This window comes from Anguilla rostrata, chromosome 9 (assembly GCF_018555375.3).
Source record: "Anguilla rostrata isolate EN2019 chromosome 9, ASM1855537v3, whole genome shotgun sequence".
Lineage (NCBI taxonomy): Eukaryota > Metazoa > Chordata > Actinopteri > Anguilliformes > Anguillidae > Anguilla > Anguilla rostrata.
Window position 1 is genome coordinate 54,314,653 of NC_057941.1, and position 24,523 is coordinate 54,339,175.

General features: G+C 51.5%; 2 protein-coding genes and 1 long non-coding RNA gene across 3 annotated transcripts; all 3 read left to right on the forward strand.

Annotated features, from left to right (window-relative positions):
- The first annotated feature begins 36 nt into the window (after window positions 1-36).
- Window positions 37-8,941, forward strand: LOC135264286 (eukaryotic peptide chain release factor subunit 1). Its single transcript, XM_064353076.1, has 11 exons — window positions 37-429; window positions 565-681; window positions 2,642-2,817; window positions 2,912-3,051; window positions 3,157-3,295; window positions 4,299-4,489; window positions 5,041-5,170; window positions 5,370-5,543; window positions 6,658-6,722; window positions 6,871-7,018; window positions 7,468-8,941. Exons 2-11 carry the CDS (start codon window positions 596-598, stop codon window positions 7,548-7,550), a joined length of 1,332 nt encoding a protein of 443 aa, XP_064209146.1. The 5' UTR covers window positions 37-429; window positions 565-595; the 3' UTR covers window positions 7,551-8,941.
- Window positions 8,942-9,990: 1,049 nt separating this feature from the next.
- On the forward strand, window positions 9,991-19,559 carry LOC135264335 (F-box and WD repeat domain-containing 11-B-like). Its single transcript, XM_064353200.1, has 12 exons — window positions 9,991-10,152; window positions 12,142-12,207; window positions 12,930-13,149; window positions 13,785-13,971; window positions 14,140-14,265; window positions 14,884-15,084; window positions 15,993-16,242; window positions 17,030-17,148; window positions 17,929-18,039; window positions 18,219-18,297; window positions 18,481-18,645; window positions 18,757-19,559. Exons 1-11 carry the CDS (start codon window positions 10,114-10,116, stop codon window positions 18,640-18,642), a joined length of 1,560 nt encoding a protein of 519 aa, XP_064209270.1. The 5' UTR covers window positions 9,991-10,113; the 3' UTR covers window positions 18,643-18,645; window positions 18,757-19,559.
- Window positions 19,560-20,642: 1,083 nt separating this feature from the next.
- Window positions 20,643-22,476, forward strand: LOC135264289 (uncharacterized). The gene is made up of 2 exons (XR_010332655.1): window positions 20,643-21,825; window positions 22,310-22,476. It is a non-coding gene; the product is annotated as an uncharacterized LOC135264289 (long non-coding RNA).
- Window positions 22,477-24,523: the final 2,047 nt, after the last annotated feature.

A 24,523-nucleotide genomic window follows, 5' to 3' on the forward strand; every position in this document is an offset into this window, starting at 1 on the left:
ATCCGAATCCACTGTATCTATGCGGTCTCCAGGAAGTGATCTTGATCTGAGCTCCACCCCCACGTGAGTACCCACCACGAGCAAAGGAGCGAGCCGGCGAGAGAAGCAACGTCATACATTTAGCAGTCTGAAACTTACGACCCTGACATCGAGACTTAGGAGCGGCGGAGTCAGAGACGACTACCCGTAGCGGCAGCTGGAGCGGCTACCCACAGCGGCCGAGACGAGCGGACCCTTCGGTGCTGTGCTGTAACGCCCGGGCCTTCAACGGAAGAAGTTGTTGCTGGACCGGGATTTGCGGCTTTAGTTGAAATTAGGTGGACTCTAGGGCCTGGGAAGGATTCGAGGGCCTGGTTTAGCATCGAGCTTGACTGCGATTCGCAGCCCGCGGAGGTCTCCCCTCTCAGGCTAGAACAGGGACGAGTGCTGGTAGGCTACACTTCAATTTCTTTCTTCAGTGGTAGACTGGCCAGACTTGACCAAGACTTTTTGATATGCGCAGTGCTGCTCCATGTCCCTCACACAACCATCATCTTCCATCTTCTCCGGACACTCTGTTTTCAGGTGCTGAAACGATTAGCTACGGTCAGGGAAGATGGCGGACGATCCGACCGCAGCGGACAGAAACGTGGAGATCTGGAAGATAAAGAAACTTATCAAGAGTCTCGAGGCAGCGCGGGGGTAAGCGTGAGAAAGTATCTGGGGGCAAAACGGGGTACCCGCGAGCCCGGTCAGGGGAGGTTTCCCAGCGCGCAAGCACCACGGGAGGGCCGCGGTACAGCTGCGCGTGCAGGCCAGGGTCTGGGAGCGGGATCCCCATGGGTTCACATGTGTTCGGCCCGGGTTTGTGGCGGTTTGGTAATATTGTTTCATTGATATGTTTGTAAAGTTTCCGCCAATCTGCGTGACAGAACCTGCTTGTTCAGAGGGCTGTTATAAATACAGGAGACTCGTGGCCCACGCGCTGCACGGGGCTGTGGAGAAGTGGAGCAGTAACGTTGCGTGCACTGTTGCTGTCATTGTATCAGGCGACTTTTATTTAGATATTGAGCAGTAATCACATTTACTGTGCGATACAGTATCTTTAACGGACGTGTTGCTCTTGTTAAAAAAAACCCCAATATGAACAAAGCCAATGCGTTAGCTACCCTTGTTCCACTAGTGATTGCGGTGTGCTGCACGTTGATTGGCCGACAGCGTGTGGCTACAGGAGAGGCGGGATTTCAGCGCGGTCCGCGTGAATGCGTCAGATCTGCCGGTGTGACAGCTGACGGCGCAGGCTTTGTTCCGTGTGCTCAGTGAACATTGCGCGTATGTGCGTTAATAGGTGCTGTTTGTCTGGGTCTCTGTTATTTTTGCGTGGGGCTGTAGCAGATGTAAAGTCTGGGAGTTCCTGTTACCATTGAGGGGCAGGGTGGTGCCCCACGTAAGATGAGGGAGGGGTATGTTCTCCCTAGCTGTGTTGTGATTGGCTGAGCTCACGGTGGTGTTTATGAAACCCTGTTAGACACCAGTGCTCACCTGTGTACACCTGAAACAGAGCTGAGCTTTTACACAGCAATGGAGCCCTGTGTTTCATAGCCCCTGATTTTGTCTGCTGGGAAGACAGGATCAGTCTGCTGTCAGTCATTCAGTTACACCACAATCATGTCTGTAAGTCTGTTTGTGGTCAGTGATTATGTTCTGAATTATCTCTGGTCAGTGATTCTGTTCTATTGGTCAGTAACTGAGGGAGCAGTGCTGTTATTTTACTGTGCATTGTGCATCTGTTGCCAGATTTTACTGGCCAGCTGGGCATTTTGTATTTTTTCTTATGAAACCCTCTCATTGAATCTGATGAGTGCTGTGTGTGCTGACTCCGTCTCTCTCTCTGTGTGGGGCTGACTCTGTCTCTCTCTCTGTGTGGGGCTGACTCTGTCTCTCTCTCTGTGTGGGGCTGACTCTGTCTCTCTCTCTGTGTGGGGCTGACTCTGTCTCTCTCTCTGTGTGGGGCTGACTCTGTCTCTCTCTCTGTGTGGGGCTGACTCTGTCTCTCTCTCTGTGTGTGGGGCTGACTCTGTCTCTCTCTCTGTGTGTGGGGCTGACTGTCTCTCTCTGTCTCTGTGGGGCTGACTCTCTCTCTCTCTCTCTGTGGGGCTGACTCTGCCTCTCTTTCTGTGTGTGGGGCTGACTCTGTCTCACTCTCTGTGTGGGGCTGACTCTGTCTCTCTCTGTGTGTGGGGCTGACTCTGTCTCTCTCTCTGTGTGTGGGGCTGACTGTCTCTCTCTGTCTCTGTGGGGCTGACTCTCTCTCTCTCTCTCTCTCTCTCTCTGTGGGGCTGACTCTCTCTCTCTCTCTCTCTGTGGGGCTGACTCTGTCTCTCTCTCTGTGTGTGGGGCTGACTGTCTCTGTGTGTGTGTGTGGGGCTGACTCTGTCTCTCTCTCTGTGTGTGGGGCTGACTCTCTCTCTCTCTCTGTGGGGCTGACTCTGTCTGTGTGTGTGTGTGTGTGTGGGGCTGACTGTCTCTCTCTCTCTCTGTGTGGGGCTGACTCTGTCTCTCTCTCTGTGTGTGGGGCTGACTCTGTCTCTCTCTGTGTGTGTGGGGCTGACTCTGTCTCTTTCTCTCTGTGTGCGGCTGACTCTGTCTTTCTCTGCTTAAGGAATGGCACCAGCATGATCTCCCTGATCATTCCTCCTAAGGACCAGATCTCTCGAGTGGCTAAGATGCTGGCGGACGAGTTTGGCACCGCATCCAACATCAAGAGCCGTGTGAACCGGCTGTCTGTGCTGGGGGCAATCACCTCCGTACAGCAGCGCCTGAAACTCTACAACAAGGGTGAGTGAGAGTGAGTGAGTGAGAGAGAAAGAAAGAGTGTGATTGGTCTCATCCAGTGAGGGTGAGGCGTGTTCTGATTGGCTGTGTGTTACAGTGCCCCCTAATGGCCTGGTGGTGTACTGCGGCACCATTGTTACCGAGGAGGGAAAGGAGAAGAAAGTGAATATCGACTTTGAGCCTTTTAAACCCATCAACACCTCCCTGTATCTGTGCGACAACAAGTTCCACACTGAGGTGAGTTAGCCTGCAGCTAATGAGAGCGAGGGCGTGGCAGGGACAGCTGTACAGCCCAGAGTCAGTAATTAACCTCTCTCCCCCTCCTCTTCCCCCCCCCTGCAGGCACTGACCGCGCTCTTGTCTGATGATAGTAAGTTTGGCTTCATTGTGATTGATGGCAGTGGAGCTCTGTTTGGGACCCTGCAGGGGAACACCAGGGAGGTGCTGCACAAGTTCACCGTGGACCTGCCCAAAAAACACGGTAACGGCCCAAAAAACACGATTATAACCCCGAATGTGTTCAGCGCGGCTAACGGCGGCTCTGTTCAGCGCGGCTAACGGCGGCTCTGTTCAGCGCGGCTAACGGCGGCTCTGTTCAGCGCGGCTAACGGCGGCCCTGTTCAGCGTGGCTAACGGCGGCTCTGTTCAGCGTGGCTAACGATGTCTCTGTTCACCGCGGCTAACGATGGCTCTGTTCAGCCCGGCTAACGGCGGCTGTATTGAGTGTGGCTAACAGCGGCTCTGTTCAGCGTGGCTAACGATGGCTCTGTTCAGCGCGGCTAACGATGGCTCTGTTCAGCCCGGCTAACGGCGGCTGTATTGAGTGTGGCTAACAGCGGCTCTGTTCAGCGTGGCTAACGGCGGCTCTGTTCAGCGCGGCTAACGGCGGCTGTATTGAGTGTGGCTAAAGGGTTAGCGCAGGCATAACGAGGGCGTCGGAGTGTCAGCAGCGATAACGCCGCTCTCTTCCGCGGCACTGACCGCGCTCTGTCTATGATGCTAAGTGGCTTCTGTGATGATGGCTAAATGGAGCTCTGTTTGGACACTGCGGGACTAGGAGTGCTGCACATTCACGTGGCTGAAACGGTGGCCCCAAAAACCAGCGGCCCAAACCGTTACCCGAGTGTTGAGCGGCTAACGGCGGCTCTGTTCAGCGCGGCTAACGGCGGCTCTGCTCAGCGTGGCTAACGACGGCTCTGCTCAGCGCGGCTAACGGTGGCTCTGTTCAGCGCGGCTAACGATGGCTCTGTTCAGCGCGGCTAACGGCGGCTCTGTTCAGCGTGGCTAACGGCGGCCCTGTTGAGTGTGGCTAACGGCAGCTCTGTTTAGCCCGGCTAACGGCGTCTGTATTGAGCGTGGCTAACGACGGCTCTGTTCAGCGCGGCTAACGGTGGCTCTGTTCAGCGCGGCTAACGATGGCTCTGTTCAGCGCGGCTAACGGCGGCTGTATTGAGCATGGCTAACGGCGGCCCTGTTGTCCGCAGGTCGCGGCGGTCAGTCGGCGTTGCGGTTCGCGCGGCTGCGCATGGAGAAGCGGCACAACTACGTGCGCAAGGTGGCGGAGACGGCCGTCCAGCTCTTTGTCTCCAACGACAAGGTCAACGTGGCCGGCATGGTGCTCGCCGGATCCGCCGACTTCAAGACCGAGCTCAGCCAGTCCGACATGTTCGACCCGGTCAGTACCCCGAGCTCAGCCAGTCCCACATGTTCGACCCGGTCAGTACCCCGAGCTCAGCCAGTCCCACATGTTCGACCCGGTCAGTACCCCGAGCTCAGCCAGTCCCACATGTTCGACCCGGTCAGTACCCCGAGCTAGCCAGTCCCACATGTTCGACCGGTCAGTACCCGAGCTCAGCCAGTCCACATGTTCGACCGGTCAGTACCCCGAGCTCAGCCAGTCCCACATGTTCGACCCGGTCAGTACCCGAGCTCAGCCAGTCCACAGTTTGACCCGTCATACCGCTCAGCTCCACAGTCCCGGTCAGTACCCAGCTAATCCACAGTTGCCGTCAGCCATCAGCCAGTCCCACATGTTCAACTGGTGTTGGATGGGCTGGTGTTGATTTTACATCATACTGACTTTGGGTTGGTTTTAGGTTGGATTGCTGTTGATGTTGGGTTAACATGGGGCTAATGATGGTTTTGGGGTTGTGTTGGGTTGGTTTTGGAATGGTTTGATGCTGGGTTGGGTTGGGTTTCCTTCATGTTTGTGTCTCGTTTGCTCAGAGGTTACAAGCGAAGGTGCTGAAGTTGGTGGATATCTCATACGGGGGAGAGAACGGCTTTAACCAGGCCATCGAGCTGTCTGCTGAGGTCCTGTCCAACGTCAAGTTCATCCAGGAGAAGAAGCTGATAGGTACGGACAAGTCGGTGTGTGTGTGTGTGTGTGCGTGCGTGCGTGCGTGCGTGCGTGCGTGCGTGCGTGCGTGCGTGCGCGCGCGCGTGTACGGGCAGGGCGTGTGTGTGCGCGTGTGTGCGCGCGTGTGTGTGTGTGTGTGCGTGTACGGGCAGGTCGGTGTGTGTGTAACTGGTGTAAGTATGCCCTTCTCTCTCAGGGCGGTATTTTGATGAGATCAGCCAGGACACGGGGAAGTACTGCTTTGGGGTGGAGGACACGCTGAAGGCTCTGGAGATGGGCGCTGTGGAGATCCTGATCGTTTACGAGAACCTGGACACCATGCGCTACATCCTGCGTGTGCACGGAGCAGAGGGAACCACGTCTGAGAATGGTGCACACACGCACACATGCACGCACGCACACCCACACAAACACACACGCACGCACGCACAGACGCACGCACACACACGCACAATCACGCACACACACTCACACACTCACACATGCACACCCACACAAACACACACGCACGCACGCACACACTATACACACACACACACACGAAAGTCACAGAATACACATCCACGCTGAAACTCACGCACTCTCACTAAAACATACAGTAATACACACTAGAAAGGACAATTGCAATGCACACTAAAATACACACACACACACTGAACTGCACACACTCACTAAAATGTGCTCACTCATGCACAGCAAACAACAACAACAACAACACACACTCTGTGTCTGACTCGGCTCTGTGTCTGACTCGGCCCTGTGTCTGACTCGGCTCTGTGATCTGTGCTGACTCGCTCGTGCTGACCGCTCGTGTGTTCTGACTCAGCTCTGTGTGTGTGTCTGACTCGGCTCTGTGTCTGTGTCGACTCGCTCTGTGGTCCTTGTCTGACTCGTCTGTGTCTGACTCGGCTCTGTGTCTGGTCGACTCGGCTCTGTGTCTGTCTCTTGTGTCTGACTCATCTCTGTGTGTCTGTGTCTGACTCGGCTCTGTGTCTGACTCGCTGTGTCTGACTCGGCTCTGTGTGTCTGTGTCTGACTCGGCTCTGTGTCTGACTCGGCTCTGTGCATGCACACACACACACACTCTGTGTCTGACTCGGCTCTGTGTCTGACTCGGCTCTGTGTGTCTGTGTCTGACTCATCTCTGTGTGTCTGTGTCTGACTCGGCTCTGTGTCTGACTCGGCTCTGTGTGTCTGTGTCTGACTCGGCTCTGTGTGTCTGTGTCTGACTCGGCTCTGTGTCTGACTCATCTCTGTGTCTGACTCATCTCTGTGTGTCTGTGTCTGACTCGGCTCTGTGTCTGACTCGGCTCTGTGTCTGACTCGGCTCTGTGTCTGACTCGGCTCTGTGTGTCTGTGTCTGACTCGGCTCTGTGTCTGTGTCTGACTCGGCTCTGTGTGTCTGTGTCTGACTCGGCTCTGTGTGTCTGTGTCTGACTCGGCTCTGTGTGTCTGTGTCTGACTCGGCTCTGTGTGCGTTTCAGATGAAAAAACGCTGTATTTGACACCGGAGCAGGAGAAAGACAAGTCTCACTTCACTGATAAGGAGGTGAGTTCCTGCTGCTGGCCAGCAGGTGGGGTGAGCGAGTCACTTCCTGCGCTCTGAACTTTGACCTTTGGAGTTGAAGCGTGTGCTGGTAGGTTTGCTAATGAGCGTGCGTGTGTGTGTGTGTGCGTGCGTGCGCGCGTATGTGCAGACGGGCCAGGAGCACGAGTTGATCGAGAGCATGCCGCTGCTCGAGTGGTTCGCCAACAACTACAAGAAGTTTGGAGCCACGCTGGAGATTGTGACGGATAAGAGCCAGGAGGGGTCGCAGTTCGTCAAAGGCTTCGGCGGCATTGGGGGTGAGAGCTTATTCATACACCCGTAGTGTTAATGGGGCCTTGTGGGTAATGCTGTCTTGTGGGTACTTGTGGGAAATGTGGTGTTAACTCCTATTAACAAGCTACAGGTAGGAGATTTTTTAGTTTAATAAAATGCTTGAGCCACCCACAGTGTTTCATTAGAGTCTTATGATATATATTATGGAGCAGTGTGTGCCCTAAATATTTATTTTACAAATTTTTCATGTTCTTGTTGACCCCATGATACCTACAGCTCAGCGCTAGCACGTGCTAAATCTCAGCACTAGCACATGCTAAATCTCAGCACTAGCACATGCTAAAGCTCAGCACTAGCACATGCTAAAGCTCAGCGCTAGCACGTGCTAAAGCTCAGCGCTAGCACACGCTATAGCTCAACGCTAGCACGTGCTACATCTCAGCCTGTTGTTAACCCTCCCCTCCTGTCTCAGGGATCCTGCGGTATCGAGTGGATTTCCAGGGGATGGAGTATCAGGGGGACGACGACGAGTTCTTCGATTTGGATGACTACTAGGTAGTCGAGACCGGCCCACGAGGAGGGGAGCAGAGGGGCCCCTCGGACAGCCGCAGAAACGGAGGGAGCGAGAGAGGAGTGTGATTCTGGAGAACGGAAGCGCTGTGGGACACTGTCCTCTGCCTTAACCAGCTCTGCTCCAGGCTGACCGCTCTCTGTGGGGTCAGGAGCACAGGACTCACCTCTGCATTTTAAATGACCTTCACATGCCCCCCCCCCCCCCTAATTTTTTTAATTGCCATCTGCTGCTCTTTTATTCCTTTGTTTTTTGTTTTTTTTAAACTAGGACTGTGTTGAGGGTGTGAATTGTATTAAATCTGAGCTGCTTATCAAGGCCACCTCTTCTGATCCAGTCTGATCTGCTCGGGTCAGGTCTGGTCTGGTCTGGTTTGGTCCGGTCCGGTCTGGTTCGGTCCGGTCTGGTTCAGTCCAGTCCAGTCTGTAATGTACAGACACGCCTCATGTCATAAATCAGGATGAGTTGCACCCTCTCTGTTCCAGTCCTGTTGCATTGCACCCTCTTCATGTTCCACCACAGTCTAGTCTCCCAATGGCTGCCAAAAGCCATGTGACACATCCTGACCAATACGAGTCCAGGTGTGCTGCCTCTGCACTGAGTGAGGCGTTAGAGTGTATGTGTCTGTGTGTGTGACAGTGAGAGCGATAGAGAGCGAGAAAGGATTGGGCAGTAAATCTTCCTGACTCTGAATGGAGGCATATGGGTCCTTTATGTGCAGATGGGGAGTGGGGGCATTGGGGGTAATGTAGTTTCAGATGGCAGGAGTAGGGGAGGGCATTGCTCATATCCTTGTATTGGAGGATTTGTTGTGCGCTAGACTGCCTGGACGAACGATGTGTAAAATAAAGCTGTTGGGGGGGGTGATTGTAAGGATCTTACTAATGCTTTTACTGATGCTGGGATGAGTGGTATGGGGAACAGACTGATCTCAGACAGCCTTTTCCATGTGCATTTCCTCCTATGGCCTTGACTGTAAGCCTCCCGCCATCCCGCCGTGGGACTTCCCTGTTTTTAGCGGAGTGCAAACGCACGTGAGCCCCTCAGACTGGACCACTGAGCTCGCCTGGACTGGCTGCTGCCTGCGCTTCGCGTTTATAAGCGCGTTTGGATACAAGAGTGCACCCCACACACTTGGTGGGGGGGGGGGAGAGAGAGAGCCTGGAGACGACCAGGGAGGAGGAGGGGGTGTGTGAACAGGTGAGCGTGCCACAACGCTTCTGCTCCAGGTGCCACATCGCTAACGGCAACGCCCCTTCCTCCTTTACCTCTTCGTTTATCCTTCTTTTTGGTTTTTGTTTTCATCAGCGCACTTTTGTATAAATTGGTTATTAAAACCGCCCACAATTATTAAATGTTCTCATTGTTTGCAGTATTTGTTATGGAGATTTTTGGTGTTTCCTGTTGAACAGTTGTGGGTCGGGGGAGTTTTGGGGGGGGGGGGGGGGGTTGAACTGCTGCACGTTGACAGTGCTGCTCAGACTGTTGCACTAAAACTCTGAGTCCCATCCGTATCCTCAGGGAGCAGTCTCAGACAAACACACACACACACACACCCTCAGGGAGCAGTCTCAGGCAAACACACACATGCTCACACGCGCGCACAGCCACACACACACTCACACACACCCACCCTCAGGGAGCAGTCTCAGACAAACAAGCAAACACAGTCAATTAGCAGACCCCCAGCTGAGCTGCGCAGTCGCTCTGCAGCCCCCCAGCCGAGCTGCACAGTCGCTCTGCAGACCCCCGGCCGAGCTGCGCAGTCGCTCTGCAGACCCCTGGCCGAGCTGCGCAGTCGCTCTGCAGGCCCCCGGCCAAGCTGCGCAGTCTGTGTTGGGGAAGTTCCCGGTGCACCTGCCCCAGGTGGACTGCAGGATCCTGACTAGAGAAGGTGCGGTTGGACGATCAGGTGAGGGAAGCCGTCCCTACTTGGGTGGGGTAACAGCCAGGTGAGTCACTCCGGGGCTTGTCAGAGCTGCGTCAGAATCAGCCTCCTCCCTCCAAGGACACGGGCTTTAACAGCACACAAACTAAATCTTCATGGAAACTTATTAAAAGGTTTATTTTGTGTCATTACTGATTGCTGGGGTGACACATTTTTGGCAGCCAGAATTATGAGTTGGACGAGGCTGAAGCTGGGACCATGTTAGCACTTCCCATTTCACCGGTTAGTTTTGGGTGGCGCGGCACAGCATGTGCTCAAACTCCGGCTCAGAATCGGCATGGCAGCCGACATGTAGTCGCTGTGACTGGGGTTTATGTTTCTACGAGGCCAGCAAACTCCTCAATCCTGCCCTTCTCGCCTGGAGAATGAGTCACTGGGGGTAGCCTTTGCCCTGACCATAGCAGCAGCGCTGGCCAATCAGGAGGGGAAACGGGCTTAAACCATCGTCCTCTTTGTCGACTCGCCGCCAATCGGGAGCGTCGTAGCCAGGAAGAGGCTCCCCCCACTCCCTCCTGTGCGCAGTGACGTCACGGCAGTCGCGGCCGCCGACGCAGGGCTGGGGTTCCATTTTCAGTGCGAGCTTTCGGGGGAACAGCAACATGGAGCCTGAGATAGAGGACAAAACGCTGGAGCTGATGGTGAGTTTGCCCCGGTCCCGTCCCTCCGTAGACTCGAGCCAGTCTGGGGTTGATCGAGGTGACACCGAAAGAAAGCCAGAATGAACGAATCCGGTGTCGAGGAATGAACCGGATCGGCGGGGAGAGGGGGTGGGATAAGGGAGGGGAGAGACAGAGACAAATGAACAGCAGCGCTTGATGATATCGATATTTTTCCCGGAGGTTTCCTCCGCCTCCGTTAATCGCGGCTTGGACATCGGGATCCGGTGAGCGGAGATAGAAGCAAATCCAGAGGAGCTCTCGGTGAATTGCGCTGGTCGTGTAACGTTACCGGAGGGTTGCCGGACAGATCGCCCAAGTTTCGGGGCTGGAGAGAGGAAGGACGCCGCGCGAAGGCTCAAAATTGGGTTGGAATCTCACTGCGGCGTCGCTGCGCCATCGGGCCGGCGTCGCGTACTCTGGGACACAGGCGGTGATGTAAATGAGCTGATCAGCCGAACCAAACTCTTTATTCAACGCGTTGCATGCGATGTAGCTACTTCTTAGATAGGCGAATTACAGTAACGTACAGCCAGGGACGCATTGCTATCCGTGCGTCGTGATTGTTATGTTTCTGCTTTGGGTCAGAGAATAGCGTCTTGAGTCGCTGTAGGGTAGTAGGCAGGACTGCAGCAGGTTCGCTAAATGACCTCGAGGCCAGCTCCGCGAACACCGTAAGGGCTTGGGCGAGCTTCACCTGTCACGGGATACGTCCGGCTGTTGGGGGCAGGTACTGTATCTGTAGAGGTGGACCTGGAGAATAGCACCTGAATGTGTTCAGCTGCAGCTGGTCGAGTTTACTGTTGAGCGCTGCCGGTTTGTTTAGCTAGCTTGCTAGCGCTTTAGCTTAGCCTTTTTGATAACGACTCCAGGGAAAACCTCGGGTTTATGTTTTGGCAGCTAACCGAGTTAAATAATGTGTGTGTGTCATTGTGAGAGGTGTCACATCTGGACCTTCAGGATCTGTTAAAATGCATGAAATATAGCTGTAGTCACCTGGGGTCTGGACAGACCTCCACTTCCAAACACAACTACGGTCCCGCTGGTGGGATCTGGACTGAGAAATAAGCATGTGGCTTTTTCACTAAGGTTTGGGATGCTAACTTTACATTGTGTGTGTGTGTGTGTGTGTGCGTGTGTGTGGAGCCACTTGTGAACTTAGACGGGTCACAGGTTACTTTTTAGTTGAGGAAACATGGCTCTGCTCTGTTTGAAGTAACACTCATGTGTTTGTGATGTTTGAGTTGTGACTGGTGCTGATGGCTGAGGTCGGGTATGGTGGCTCTCTATCTCTCTGTCTCTCTCTGTCTCTCTTTCTCTCTCTCACTCTCTCCCTGTCTGTTCGTCAGTCAAATTCAAATGTACTTCATTTGCATGACAAGTAAACTTGTGTTGCAAAAGCAGTGAGACACACAAATGACAAACAAACCCCTACAGCCAAGAAAGAGGGGGAAAGAAGAGCAGCAACTCCCCCATGGCCCAGAGCCTCTGCAGGGAGCTCAGTGGGATTCTGCCTGATCTGGAGAGCCTCAGTCACTGAACAGGAACGCTGAAGCTGTGATGGGCACCAGGGAGGAGTACAGAGTGGAGTGATCTGTGCAGCGAGAGAAAGCATGTGCACTGAACTATGGGAAGGGAGGCGGGAACATCAGTTTTGTAGTGTCAACCCGTGTCAGCTATTGGCCAGTGTGAGGGGACGGATGCTCGGTTGGCTCGGTTTCATCTCTCTGGTCTGGTCTGTCTGCATTGTCGTACTGGTCCATGTGTTCTTATGGCCTGTGTGGAAAACAGAGCCAAGATGGCTGCCACCGCTGGCGGTATGGAGAGTGCTCAGCAGGCCAGTGAGAGGCTGGGTGGCAGGGCTCTGGAGTGGGATGGTGCTGTAAAAATGCTACAGTACTCTCTGCTGGGGTCATGTGTGAGTGTGTGTGTTTACTCAGGCTCTATCTCTCTCTCTCTCTCTCTCTGCAGAACACCTCCTCAGTCATGGACTCTCAGAATGACGACTTGTCGCCCAAGAAGAGCACAGTGCTGAGGGTGCGTGTGTTACACCTCACTGCATTACACACACATTACCATAATGCCCACTGCACTGCTGTGTGTTACACCTCACTGCATTACACACACATTACCATAATGCCCACTGCACTGCTGTGTGTTACACCTAACCGCATTAACACACACATTACTGTAATGCCCACTGCACTGCTGTGTGTTACACCTCACTGCATTACACAAACATTACCATAATGCCCACTGCACTGCTGTGTGTTACACCTCACTGCATTACACACACATTACTGTAGTGCCCACTGCACTGCTGTGTGTTACACCTCACTGCATTACACACACATTACTGTAATGCCCACTGCACTGCTGTGTGTTACACCTCACTGCATTACACAAACATTACCATAATGCCCACTGCACTGCTGTGTGTTACACCTCGTTTGCATTACACAAACATTACCATAATGCCCACTGCACTGCTGTGTGTTACACCTCACTGCATTACACACACATTACCATAATGCCCACTGCACTGCTGTGTGTTACACCTCACTGCATTACACACACATTACCATAATGCCCACTGCACTGCTGTGTGTTACACCTCACTGCATTACACACACATTACTGTAATGCCCACTGCACTGCTGTGATCAGTGCCTGTGTTGGCTGTGCTGCAGCCTTACTGAACCCAGATCAGTGCCTGTGTTGACTGTGCTGCAGCTGTGATTCCCTTGTGCTGACCCCAGATCAGTAACGGGACGGTGACGGGCTCCAGGAAGCGGCCGTCGGAGGGAAACTATGAGAAGGAGAAGGACGTGTGCATCCAGCTGTTCGATCAGTGGTCTGAGGCTGACCAGGTGGAGTTTGTGGAGCACCTGATCTCCCGCATGTGCCACTACCAGCACGGACACATCAACTCCTACCTCAAACCCATGCTGCAGAGAGACTTCATCACGGCTCTGCCAGGTACTGCTCACACACACGCACGCACAGACACGCGTGCACACACACATATATACACTTACACACACACTCATAAACACACACATACTTACACACACGCACACACGCATGCACACACACTCCAACATCACACACGCTATCAACACACACAACTTCATTACTACACTACATGCACCACACAGCTGCACACACACATGCAGCATCACCACAATATACACTTACACACATGCTCATAAACACACACATACTTACACACGCACACACGCATGCACACACTCACACACGCATAAACACACACATACATACACTTACACACACGCACACGCACACACACACACACACGCATACACACATGCACGCACACTCACACACATATATGCACTTACACACACTCATAAACACACACATACTTACACACACACACGCATGCACACACACTCACACACACTCACACACACACGCACACACGCATGCACACACACATGCATGCACACTCACACACATATATACACTTACACACACACACACACACACACACACGCGCACACATACGCGCACACACACGCCCATGCACACACTCTGATGCTGAGCTTATTCTCTCTCTCCCTGTCTCTGGCCCCGCCCCCCTGCCCGTGCAGCGCAGGGATTGGACCACATCGCGGAGAACATCCTGTCCTTCCTGGACGCGCGGTCGCTGTGTGCTGCGGAGCTGGTGTGTAAGGAGTGGCAGAGGGTGGTGTCCGAGGGCATGCTCTGGAAGAAGCTCATCGAGCGCATGGTCCGCACCGACCCGCTCTGGAAGGGCCTGTCCGAGCGCCGCCAGTGGTGAGGGCGGGGCATGGGGCGTGTTCTGGGCGGGGCATGGGGCGTGTTCTGGGCGGGGCATGGGGCATGTTCTGGGCGGGGCATGGGGCATTTTCTGGGTGGGGTGAGGCATGGGGGTGTTCTGAGCTTTTTATTTCATGCTTTATTCTGTGTCCTTCGTCCCTCCAGGGAAAAGTACCTGTTTAAGAATCGCACCACAGAAGTTCCCCCAAACTCCTACTACCACTCCCTGTACCCCAAAATCATCCAGGACATCGAGGTGAGCCTCAAACTCCACTCCCTCCCTTTCCCTCTGTGATTGGCTGTTTCGGTGTGCTGTGATTGGCTGTTGGGGTGTGTAATGTTTAATGTCTGTTCCGGGGACATGCCCCTTCCCCTCTGCGATTGGCTGTTGGGGTGTGCTGTGATTGGCTGGTGGGGTATGTAATGTTTAATGTCTCGTCCGCGGCGCAGCTTTGGCCGCCTGTGGCCCCTCGAGGATTGGCTGTAGGGGGTGCTTGATTGGCTGGGTGTGTAATTATGTCCTCCCGACCGCATGAGACAACTGCGCTGGGAAAGCCACCAGAGATCTGCGCGAGAACGAAGGCTCTGCCTGCAGTATGACGACGCAGATCATCGCGGCTCAGAGACACTCCATCAGTGTTGTGGTGTGTGTGTGTGTGTTGGTCTCAGATCTGGATAAGCGTCTTTGGTGTGTGTGCGTGTGTGGTTCTCAGATCTGGGATAAGCAGTCTTTGGTGTGTGTGTGTGTGTGGTTCTCAGATCTGGGATAAGCAGTCTTTGGTGTGTGTGTGTGTGTATGGTTCTCAGATCTGGGATAAGCAGTCTTTGGTGTGTGTGCGTGTGTGGTTCTCAGATCTGGGATAAGCAGTCTTTGGTGTGTGTGCGTGTGTGGTTCTCAGATCTGGGATAAGCAGTCTTTGGTGTGTGTGCGTGTGTGGTTCTCAGATCTGGGATAAGCAGTCTTTGGTGTGTGTGCGTGTGTGGTTCTCAGATCTGGGATAAGCAGTCTTTGGAGTGTCTGAAGATCCTGACGGGACACACTGGCTCGGTGCTCTGCTTGCAGTACGATGAGCGAGTCATTGTCACCGGCTCCTCCGACTCCACCGTGCGGTGAGTCACATGCGCGCGCGCGCACACACACACACACACACTCTATCTCAGGATGTAGGATGTGAGTGTGTTCTCTCTCTCAGGATGTAGGATGTGAGTGTGTTCTCTCTCTCAAGGTGTAGGATGTGACTGCTCTCTCTCTCTCAGGGTGTGGGATGTGATTGCTCTCTCAGGGTGTAGGATGTGACTGCTCTCTCTCTCAGGGTGTAGGATGTGACTGCTCTCTCTCTCTCAGGGTGTGGTATGTGATTGCTCTCTCTCAGGGTGTAGGATGTGACTGCTCTCTCTCTCAGGGTGTAGGATGTGACTGCTCTCTCTCTCTCAGGGTGTAGGATGTGACTGCTCTCTCTCTCTCAGGGTGTAGGATGTGACTGCTCTCTTTCTCTCAGGGTGTAGGATGTGACTGCTCTCTCTCAAGGTGTAGGATGTGACTGCTCTCTCTCTCAGGGTGTAGGATGTGACTGCTCTCTCTCTCTCAGGGTGTAGGATGTGATTGCTCTCTCTCAGGGTGTGGATGTGTCTGCTCTCTCTCTCAGGGGTGTGAGTATGTGAGTGACTGCTCTCTCTCTCTCAGGGTGTGGGATGTGACTGCTCTCTCAGGGTGTGGGATGTGACTGCTCTCTCTCAGGGTGTAGGATGTGACTGCTCTCTCTCTCAGGGTGTAGGATGTGATTGCTCACTCAGGGTGTGGGATGTGACTGCTCTCTCTCTCTCAGGGTGTAGGATGTGACTGCTCTCTCAGGGTGTGGGATGTGACTGCTCTCTCTCTCTCAGGGTGTGGGATGTGACTGCTCTCTCTCTCAGGGTGTAGGATGTGACTGCTCTCTCTCTCTCAGGGTGTGGGATGTGACTGCTCTCTCTCTCTCAGGGTGTGGGATGTGACTGCTCTCTCTCTCTCTCTCTCTCAGGGTGTGGGATGTGAGCTCGGGGGAGGTGTTGAACACGCTGATCCATCATAACGAGGCGGTGCTGCACCTGCGCTTCTGTAACGGTCTGATGGTCACATGCTCTAAAGACCGCTCCATCGCCGTGTGGGACATGGCCTCGGCCACCGACATCAGCCTGCGCCGCGTGCTCGTCGGCCACCGCGCCGCCGTCAACGTCGTCGACTTCGACGACAAGTACATCGTCTCCGCGTCGGGGGACCGCACCATCAAGGTGCCGCTTCTGCGTATCGCAAACGTGTCCCCATTCCGCTCCGGCTAGCTGTACAACAACACGTGTCCCCATTCCGCTCCGGCTAGCTGTACAACAACACGTATCCCCATTCCGCTCCGGCTAGCTGTACAACAACACGTATCCCCATACCACTCCGGCTAGCTGTACCACAACACGTATCCCCATACCACTCCGGCTAGCTGTACCACAACACGTATCCCCATTCCGCTCCGGCTAGCTGTACCACAACACGTATCCCCATTCCGCTCCGGCTAGCTGTACCACAACATGTATCCACATACCACTCCGGCTAGCTGTACCACAACACGTATCCCCATTCCGCTCCGGCTAGCTGTACCACAACACGTATCCCCATACCACTCCGGCTAGCTGTACCACAACACATATCCCCATACCACTCCGGCTAGCTGTACCACAACACGTATCACAATGCTGCTCTTGCTGTATGCAGTGACATGACTCACAATACAGGTCTCTTAAGCTAAATATTGTGACGTATCGCAATACAGGTCCCTCCAGCTGTATATCAGGACATGTGTCACAATGAACCACTTGCATGTCATGCACGACATTACTGTGTGACAGACTTGAGCCTGCAGAAGATTTGACTGTTTTCTTCACTTGAAAACATTCCCCAACTGGTGAAATGAATTAAGTGTGTGTGTCTGTGTGTGTGTGTGCGTGCGTGTGCTGTGTGCGTGCGTGTGTGTGTGTGTGCGCATGCGTGTGTGCGCCTGCGTGCATGTGTGTGTGTGTGTTCCCACAGGTCTGGAGCACTAGCACATGTGAGTTTGTACGCACTCTGAACGGACACAAACGTGGTATCGCCTGCCTGCAGTACAGAGACAGACTGGTGGTCAGTGGCTCCTCCGACAACACCATCAGGTCAGAGACTCAGCAACTGTGTGTGTGTGAGTGTGTGTGTCTGCACGTGTGTGTGTGTGCAGGTATGTTATTTCTGCGTTAGTGTCTCTCTCTGCAGGTTGTGGGATAGTGAGTGTAGGGCGTGTGTGTTAGTGACTCTCTGCAGGTTGTGGGATAGTGAGTGTAGGGCGTGTGCGTTAGTGACTCTCTGCAGGTTGTGGGATAGTGAGTGTAGGGCGTGTGCGGTAGTGACTCTCTCTCTGCAGGTTGTGGGATAGTGAGTGTAGGGAGTGTGCGGTAGTGACTCTGCAGGTTGTGGGATAGTGAGTGTAGGGCTTGTGCGGTAGTGACTCTCTGCGGGTTGTGGGATAGTGAGTGTAGGGCGTGTGCGTTAGTGACTCTCTCTGCAGGTTGTGGGATAGTGAGTGTAGGGAGTGTGCAGTAGTGATTCTCTGCAGGTTGTGGGATAGTGAGTGTAGGGCATGTGCGGTAGTGACTTTCTCTCTCTGCAGGTTGTGGGATAGTGAGTGTAGGGCGTGTGCGTTAGTGACTCTCTGCAGGTTGTGGGATAGGGAGTGTGCGGTAGTGACTCTGCAGGTTGTGGGATAGTGAGTGTAGGGCTTGTGCGGTAGTGACTCTCTCTCTGCAGGTTGTGGGATAGTGAGTGTAGGGAGTGTGCGGTAGTGACTCTGCAGGTTGTGGGATAGTGAGTGTAGGGCGTGTGCGGTAGTGACTCTCTCTGCAGGTTGTGGGATAGTGAGTGTAGGGCGTGTGCGGTAGTGACTTTCTCTCTCTCTGCAGGTTGTGGGATATCGAGTGTGGGGCGTGTTTGCGGGTGCTGGAAGGTCATGAGGAACTTGTTCGCTGCATTCGATTCGACAACAAAAGAATCGTCAGTGGAGCCTATGATGGGTGAGAGGCATACACACATGCACACACTTTGACACATACATACACTCACACGCGCGCGCACACACACACCGACACACACATACCTATACGCACACGCACTCACGCACACACTGCCTCCTCTTTACAGTCTGACTAATATCTGTCTCTCTCTCCCCCTCCCCCCCTCCCTCTCTCTGCAGTAAGATTAAAGTTTGGGATCTGCAGGCTGCTCTGGACCCCCGAGCCCCTGCCAGCACCCTCTGCCTGCGCACCCTGGTGGTGAGTCTGTCTGTCTGTCTGTGCCTGTCTGTCTGCCTGTCGGCCTGTAATGTTGATGACAGTGATGATGAATGTGGTGGTGATGGTGATGATGATGATTTTGATGAAGATGAAGAAGATGGTGATGATGATTTTGATGAAGATGATGATTTTCATGATGATGATAATGATGTTGTGTTGCAGGAACACTCTGGTCGGGTTTTCCGGCTGCAGTTTGATGAATTCCAGATCATCAGCAGTTCCCATGACGACACTATTCTCATCTGGGACTTCCTAAATGTGCTGCCCAATGGACAAACAGACGGACGTTCTCCCTCTCGCACATACACCTACATCTCCAGATAACAGGTAGAGTACTACACACACACACGCACACACTCATACACTCACACACGCACACACACACACACACAGCGTGTGCTGTAGGTCTGATGGTCTGTGTTGTCTCTGGCTATGCAGGGTGTGAGCAGCAGGGGGCGCTCTGCGTTGTGTGACGGTGTGAGAGAGGTTCACGGACCCACCGCAGATGCCCAGAGGCCCCGCCCCCCGTCTCTGTTCCCAGCAGCCCTGGGTGCGGGTCGGGTGAACGCCCGTGTGACCCCCCCATTCTGGAGGCGTGGACAATGCACTCCGCTGGTTGCTTAGAGACAGACGGACAGATTTCTCTCTCAGAGCCTGAGGGAGGAAGAGAGAACAGATTGTCTCACTGCTGGGGGTGGGGTTGAGCTCTGAGGCCCCGCCCCCAGCCCCAGGATTCCACTTCAGTCTCCACTGTTCCCGTGCAGAGACTATGAACCAGCTGCAGCGCTCTCTCTCCCCCCCTCTGTCTCTCTCTCTCTCCCTCTTTCCCACTCTCTCTCTCTCCCTCTCCCCCCCTCTGTCTCTCTCTCTCTCTCTCCATCTTTCCCACTCTCTCTCTCCTTCTATCTCTCCCTCTCTCCCTCTGTCTCTCTCTCTCTCATCTTTCCCACTCTCTCTCCCTCTCCCCCCCTCTGTCTCTCTCTCTCTCTCTCTCCCACTCTCTCTCTCTCTCTCCCTCTCCCTCTATCTCTCCCTCTGTCTCTTCTCCTCTCTGGGAGCTGATTTGTTGTCTTTGTAATATTGTATATTTCTCTCCTCTGTCTTTCCTCACTGTCTGCTTGCCTGTAGCTTGGAGCTGAAGTTAGCTGTAAACAGAATTGTATTGTCCAAAATTGTGTTGTATATTGAAATGATTTTTTAAAGAAAAACATTAATTACAATAAAGTACTTGACTGTGAAAAGTGGATGACTGTGTGCGTGCATGCGTGTGTGTTTGTACTGTGTGAGTGTGTCCTGTTTGCATGCGTGTGTGTGTACTGTGTGCGTGTGTATTGTGTGTGTGTGTGTGTGTATGTGTGTGTATGTACTTTGTGCGTGTGTGTGTGTGTACTGTGGGGGTCTGTATGTGTGTACATGCGTGTGCATATGTGTGTGTATGTGTGCGTGTGTACTTTGTGTGTGTGTCCTGTGTGTGTGTGTGTGTAGGGGGGGTGCTGGATGCTGCCTCACTTGTGCCTGACATTCATTTTCCAGCTGGCATGTTTAAAGAATGTTTAAATACCGCTTTTACTGCACAGGAATGAAACAGTACTGAAGCCAGTGGAGGTTTGTAATCAGTCAGTCAGTTTAAATGTTTCACTCAGCTCAGGCTGAAACAGAGTGTTGAAGGGCAACCATACAATCAGAGATCAGAGATGTGTGATTAAGCTATGCTGCATTATGGATAGAGGTCGTTTAATTCAATATCACAACCCTTCTGCAAATATATGTATGTCATAAAATGATGTTTTATTTGCTCCTTAGAAGGTAAAACCTTCACATATAAGATGAGATGTAAAAATATCCAATTTGTCCACTGGGGAAACTGAAAGAAATGGTCATTCTGGGTGGATGGGATTAATGATGCGTACAGTGCACAGCAGCTGGAGCAGGTAACCGGTAACTGAGTATACGTTTATCATAGAGCCTCTGCACTGATCAGCTGTACGTTGTTGTTCTGAGCTTGCAATTCTTTTCCCCCCCCACTAGGTGTCACTAAAGGAAAACTTTTAAAATACAGACCCGCATTCACAAAGCGCTTCTGGGTAGCAGAGCTGGTCTAGGGTCAGGCTTCCCTGGTCCCCGTCCGATCCTTATCCACGTTGAGCCACAAGACAAAACCGATCCGAGATCGGCGATCCTGGTCTGAGATGCTGTGTGAATGCTGGCCAGGATTGTGTGTGCCTGTGCAATCACACACCTCCATAAAAACCACACGCACACACACACACACACAATAACTGGATCAAATAACCCTTTATTATTCATAAATAATTATACTCCAGCCATTTAGATGGATGTGATTTCTGCAGATTTCACAAACGAAATCCAGTTATCTCAAGTAATCTACCTTAACTAATGTTTTCTTTCATATGATGGCAGGCCAACAAGTTATGTTGAAAATTCCGAAGAACCTGCAGTGTTTTTACATTTTACCAAGATTTACGAGTTAAGATATGTCATTATTTTTTCCCCACCCCTTTCCCAGTTCCCCAGACTCAATTAGAGGTCACAGCAAAGCAGAAATCTCACAGCACATCTTGCCCGGGAACACCTTTACGAAGCGGAACCCGCGTTTAGTTGCAGTAGCTGCTCACTTTCATCTCACGTCAGAGCACTGCAAGTATGTAGCCCCAAACTAGCCTGTATACAGCCAGGCTATTCGCCATGACAGGTGATTTACCTGTACGACGATGGTCTACTGACGCACAGGTCAGGTAACACTGCACACAAATGTGAATTTTAAACTGTGCTGGAAATAGACACGTACCGTACAACTTTAGAACTTTCAGTTGTGATGTAACATGTAGCCTATTAAACTTGTATTGGCTTCAAAAGATAGCTTAACTTGCTAGCTAGTTATATGATCTCAATAACATTAGTAAACCATCATCCATGTTTTAGATATCAGATATATTATAGGTAACATAATTTAGATAATCGTTCAAAGCAATATTATAAAAATCTATCCTTATACTCCACGACTCGCCAGTAAGTTTGAGTCAGTCGTTTTAAGTGTTGTAGCTTAGCTAGTTGGTAGACTAGCTAGCTAGTTGAAAAGTACCTTGAGTTTAGTTTCCCAGTCACAAATTGGATGGCCAGCTGTGTAAAGTTCAGTGATTATTGAATGCAATTATATTACTTATAGCTGACCATCTTGCTAATCCGAACAGCATTGAAACGAAATGGATGCTGACTGACAAAACTGAAGACTGTCATAAAGCTAGCGCGCTGTATGCTAAACTATTTGCCTCGCTTACAAACAGTCAAACGCGAGATAAAGTGTAGCTCGTTAGCTTTGCTACATTCTACAGTGACCGTTAGGTGCCAGTGGAAAATTCGAACTCTCAAACCGCAGAAGCGCGAGCATTAAACGGCAGATGATCTGGAAACGCTCGGCTAACTTCGGCGTCGCCTCACAATGAGCTGCCCTTGATTTCGTCGAGGGATCATGAGGTGCTAACTGTGGTAAATATTCATATTATCAATAACGTTTACAACATTAATTGGGTATCACTTGCGTCAACATTGTGAGGGTGAGCTGGGAATCGATGGTGATGTAGGCTACTGGTGAAATTGTTGCTAGTTGTATAAAATATGAAATACGAAAGTTAACCATTTTCAACGGCCACCTACACGTTTTTCTATCGTAGGCTATGTTAAAGAGTATATAAAAGTAACTTTTATCAATCAGAGAAGGACAAACCGCAAAGATGAATAATCTCTGACATGACCCAATATTGACTGACCCAACACCTAAAATGAATTGAGTGTTTGCTCCCTTAACTTGACACCTCTAGCTAATTACCTAATTAACAAATTTTGTAAAAGCAATGATGATTAGCAATGTTTACAGTTTACTTGCCAATTTAAATGATAGCCTTAGCAAATATAGCCATATTGCTTCAGATTGGTAGTCGCGGCCCAGCCAGTGTAATTCGTTTTTCCCCAGGTAATGGAGAGCACCTGTATGGTGCCTGCTTAAGCCCTGCTGGGCCTCTTCGCTCTTTCTTTCCTTCCCACCTGCACCGGCCTCATTCTGACTGCTCTGGGCTCCTAGTCTCGGTCTGCTTGGATGTATCAAACCTTTTTATGGAATAAACTATGATTCTGTTTCAACCTGGTGTTGGCTATGATTATGTTGAGTACTTGTTAAGAGTACGTAACACCCTTCAGCAGTCCTACTCTGATAGAATAATCCTAACTAAAGCCTTAGTTAATTGCAGTGGCATGCTGGGCTCGAATGTATTGAAGTGCTATTTATTCACATTGACATTTCTGTGAAACAGTTGATTAATTCTCCTCCGTGCCCTGAAATAGGATTACCACCTAAAACAATAAAGTGCCAAAAGCCTGGCGACTAACTGCATTGAGGTTCAAAGGAGAAATACAAAGCCCTCTTAATGCAGGTGATACAGGTGAACAGTACAGAATGAATACCCACCATTGTAATTCGAGAGAGAGAGAGAGTACTCCGACTGTAGTGAGCAGGCGTGTGTATGTGCGTGTTTGTGCGTGCGTGTGTGTGATTTCAATAGACCTAACGAAGACCGAAGTGGTCGAAAAGTTGTCACTGCTCACAGATTTTAGTTGAATAAATCAGCAATAGCCAGGAGCAGTGAAGCCTCACAGTTTATTTAACAGACATATTATCATCACACACTGACCAGGGCTCACAGACATACTGCACTGCTGCCCGAGGTCATACACAGGACTCTCCTAATGATTATGATTATGACTCTGTCCTGGAGTGGGCATGGGCTGCTGCATTCATACAGTCAGAGAGAGAGTGACAGAGCAGTGACACCAGGAGGGGGAGGGGAAGAGGATGGAGAGAGAGGGAGAAGAGAGATGAGAGGTAGAGGGGTGTGTGAGAGAGAGGGAGAGGGGGTGTGAAATAGGGAGTGTGAGAGAGGGGGTGTGTGTTTGAGAGGTAGACAGAGGGTTAGTCATTACATTACATTACATTACAGGCATTTAGCTGACGCTCTTATCCAGAGTGACGTACAACAAGTGCATCAGTTCAAGGTGCAGAGGTGCAAAAGAAACACACTAGAGTGAAGTAAAGATCGTAGTGCCAGAAGTGACACAGATCAGGACTCCAACCCTGTAGGGTAACCTGTTCAGCAAACAAACAAACAATCCTGCCTAGTCCCATGCCCTGGAGTAGTGGGGGTTCTGGCTTCCATCTTAGGACTGCTTCTTGCATCTTTGGCCCGTCTGGTGGAACTTTGGGCTCGTCTGTGTTTAAAATGAGGAGTCTCTGTGACATCAGCCATAAATATGACTGACATTACAAACGGTATTAAATTCTGAATCTGCAGGCTTAACTGGTTGACACAGCCTGGCTGTCATTGGTGTGACAGTCAAGGGTGACGTGGTGTTTCTGAGTGAGGTGGCCAAGAGGCAATAGAAAGAGAACTAAACTTTCCCCTGAAGGTTGTGAAAAGAAAGACACATTCTGGGTCAGAAATATGCTAAATATGTTTTCCAAAAGATATTGTTTCCTATGAGGAGATCAATTGTAGAATAACCAATTATATACATGTATGTTTGGTATTATTTTTCATGGATTTTGTCATTGAATTAGTTACCTGCAATATTCCCATATGACAATCTACACTGATGAAACACTTTCATGTTCCAGTGTGCAGAGTTTTAAATCTCCAATATGATCAGAGAACAAAAACCAGTACTGGGAACAGAACGACAGCCCCACTAAGACATGTCCCCGTGGACCAGTACTAAACACAAAGTCACAGACTGAGGAGTGGGGCTGAGTTTGTGCAGGTTTTTTTTTTTTTTTTCAAAATTACCCCAGGCCGAATGAGGTAATTAACTGTGTGCTTCAAAGTTGGTCTTGGTCTCATACAGGGAACAAGAACGGTCTTCACCTGTCACTCAGGAGCTCATCAAAAACTATAAAATTACCCAGAATCCGGACATGGAAACCGCCCTCCTTGCCCACCCCAGGTTTGAGAATGATTCCAGCTTTATGTAAATCATTAGATACTATCCCAATAAATGAAGAGCATTGACGTTGACTAGATTTAAAAAACATGATCTGGTCCAAAATATTAAAGAAAACACCGAGACCTTAAAGGCGATAAAGTTTCAAACAGTTTTCCGGTTTTGAAACACACCGTGTCGCTGTTCCCTAATTAAT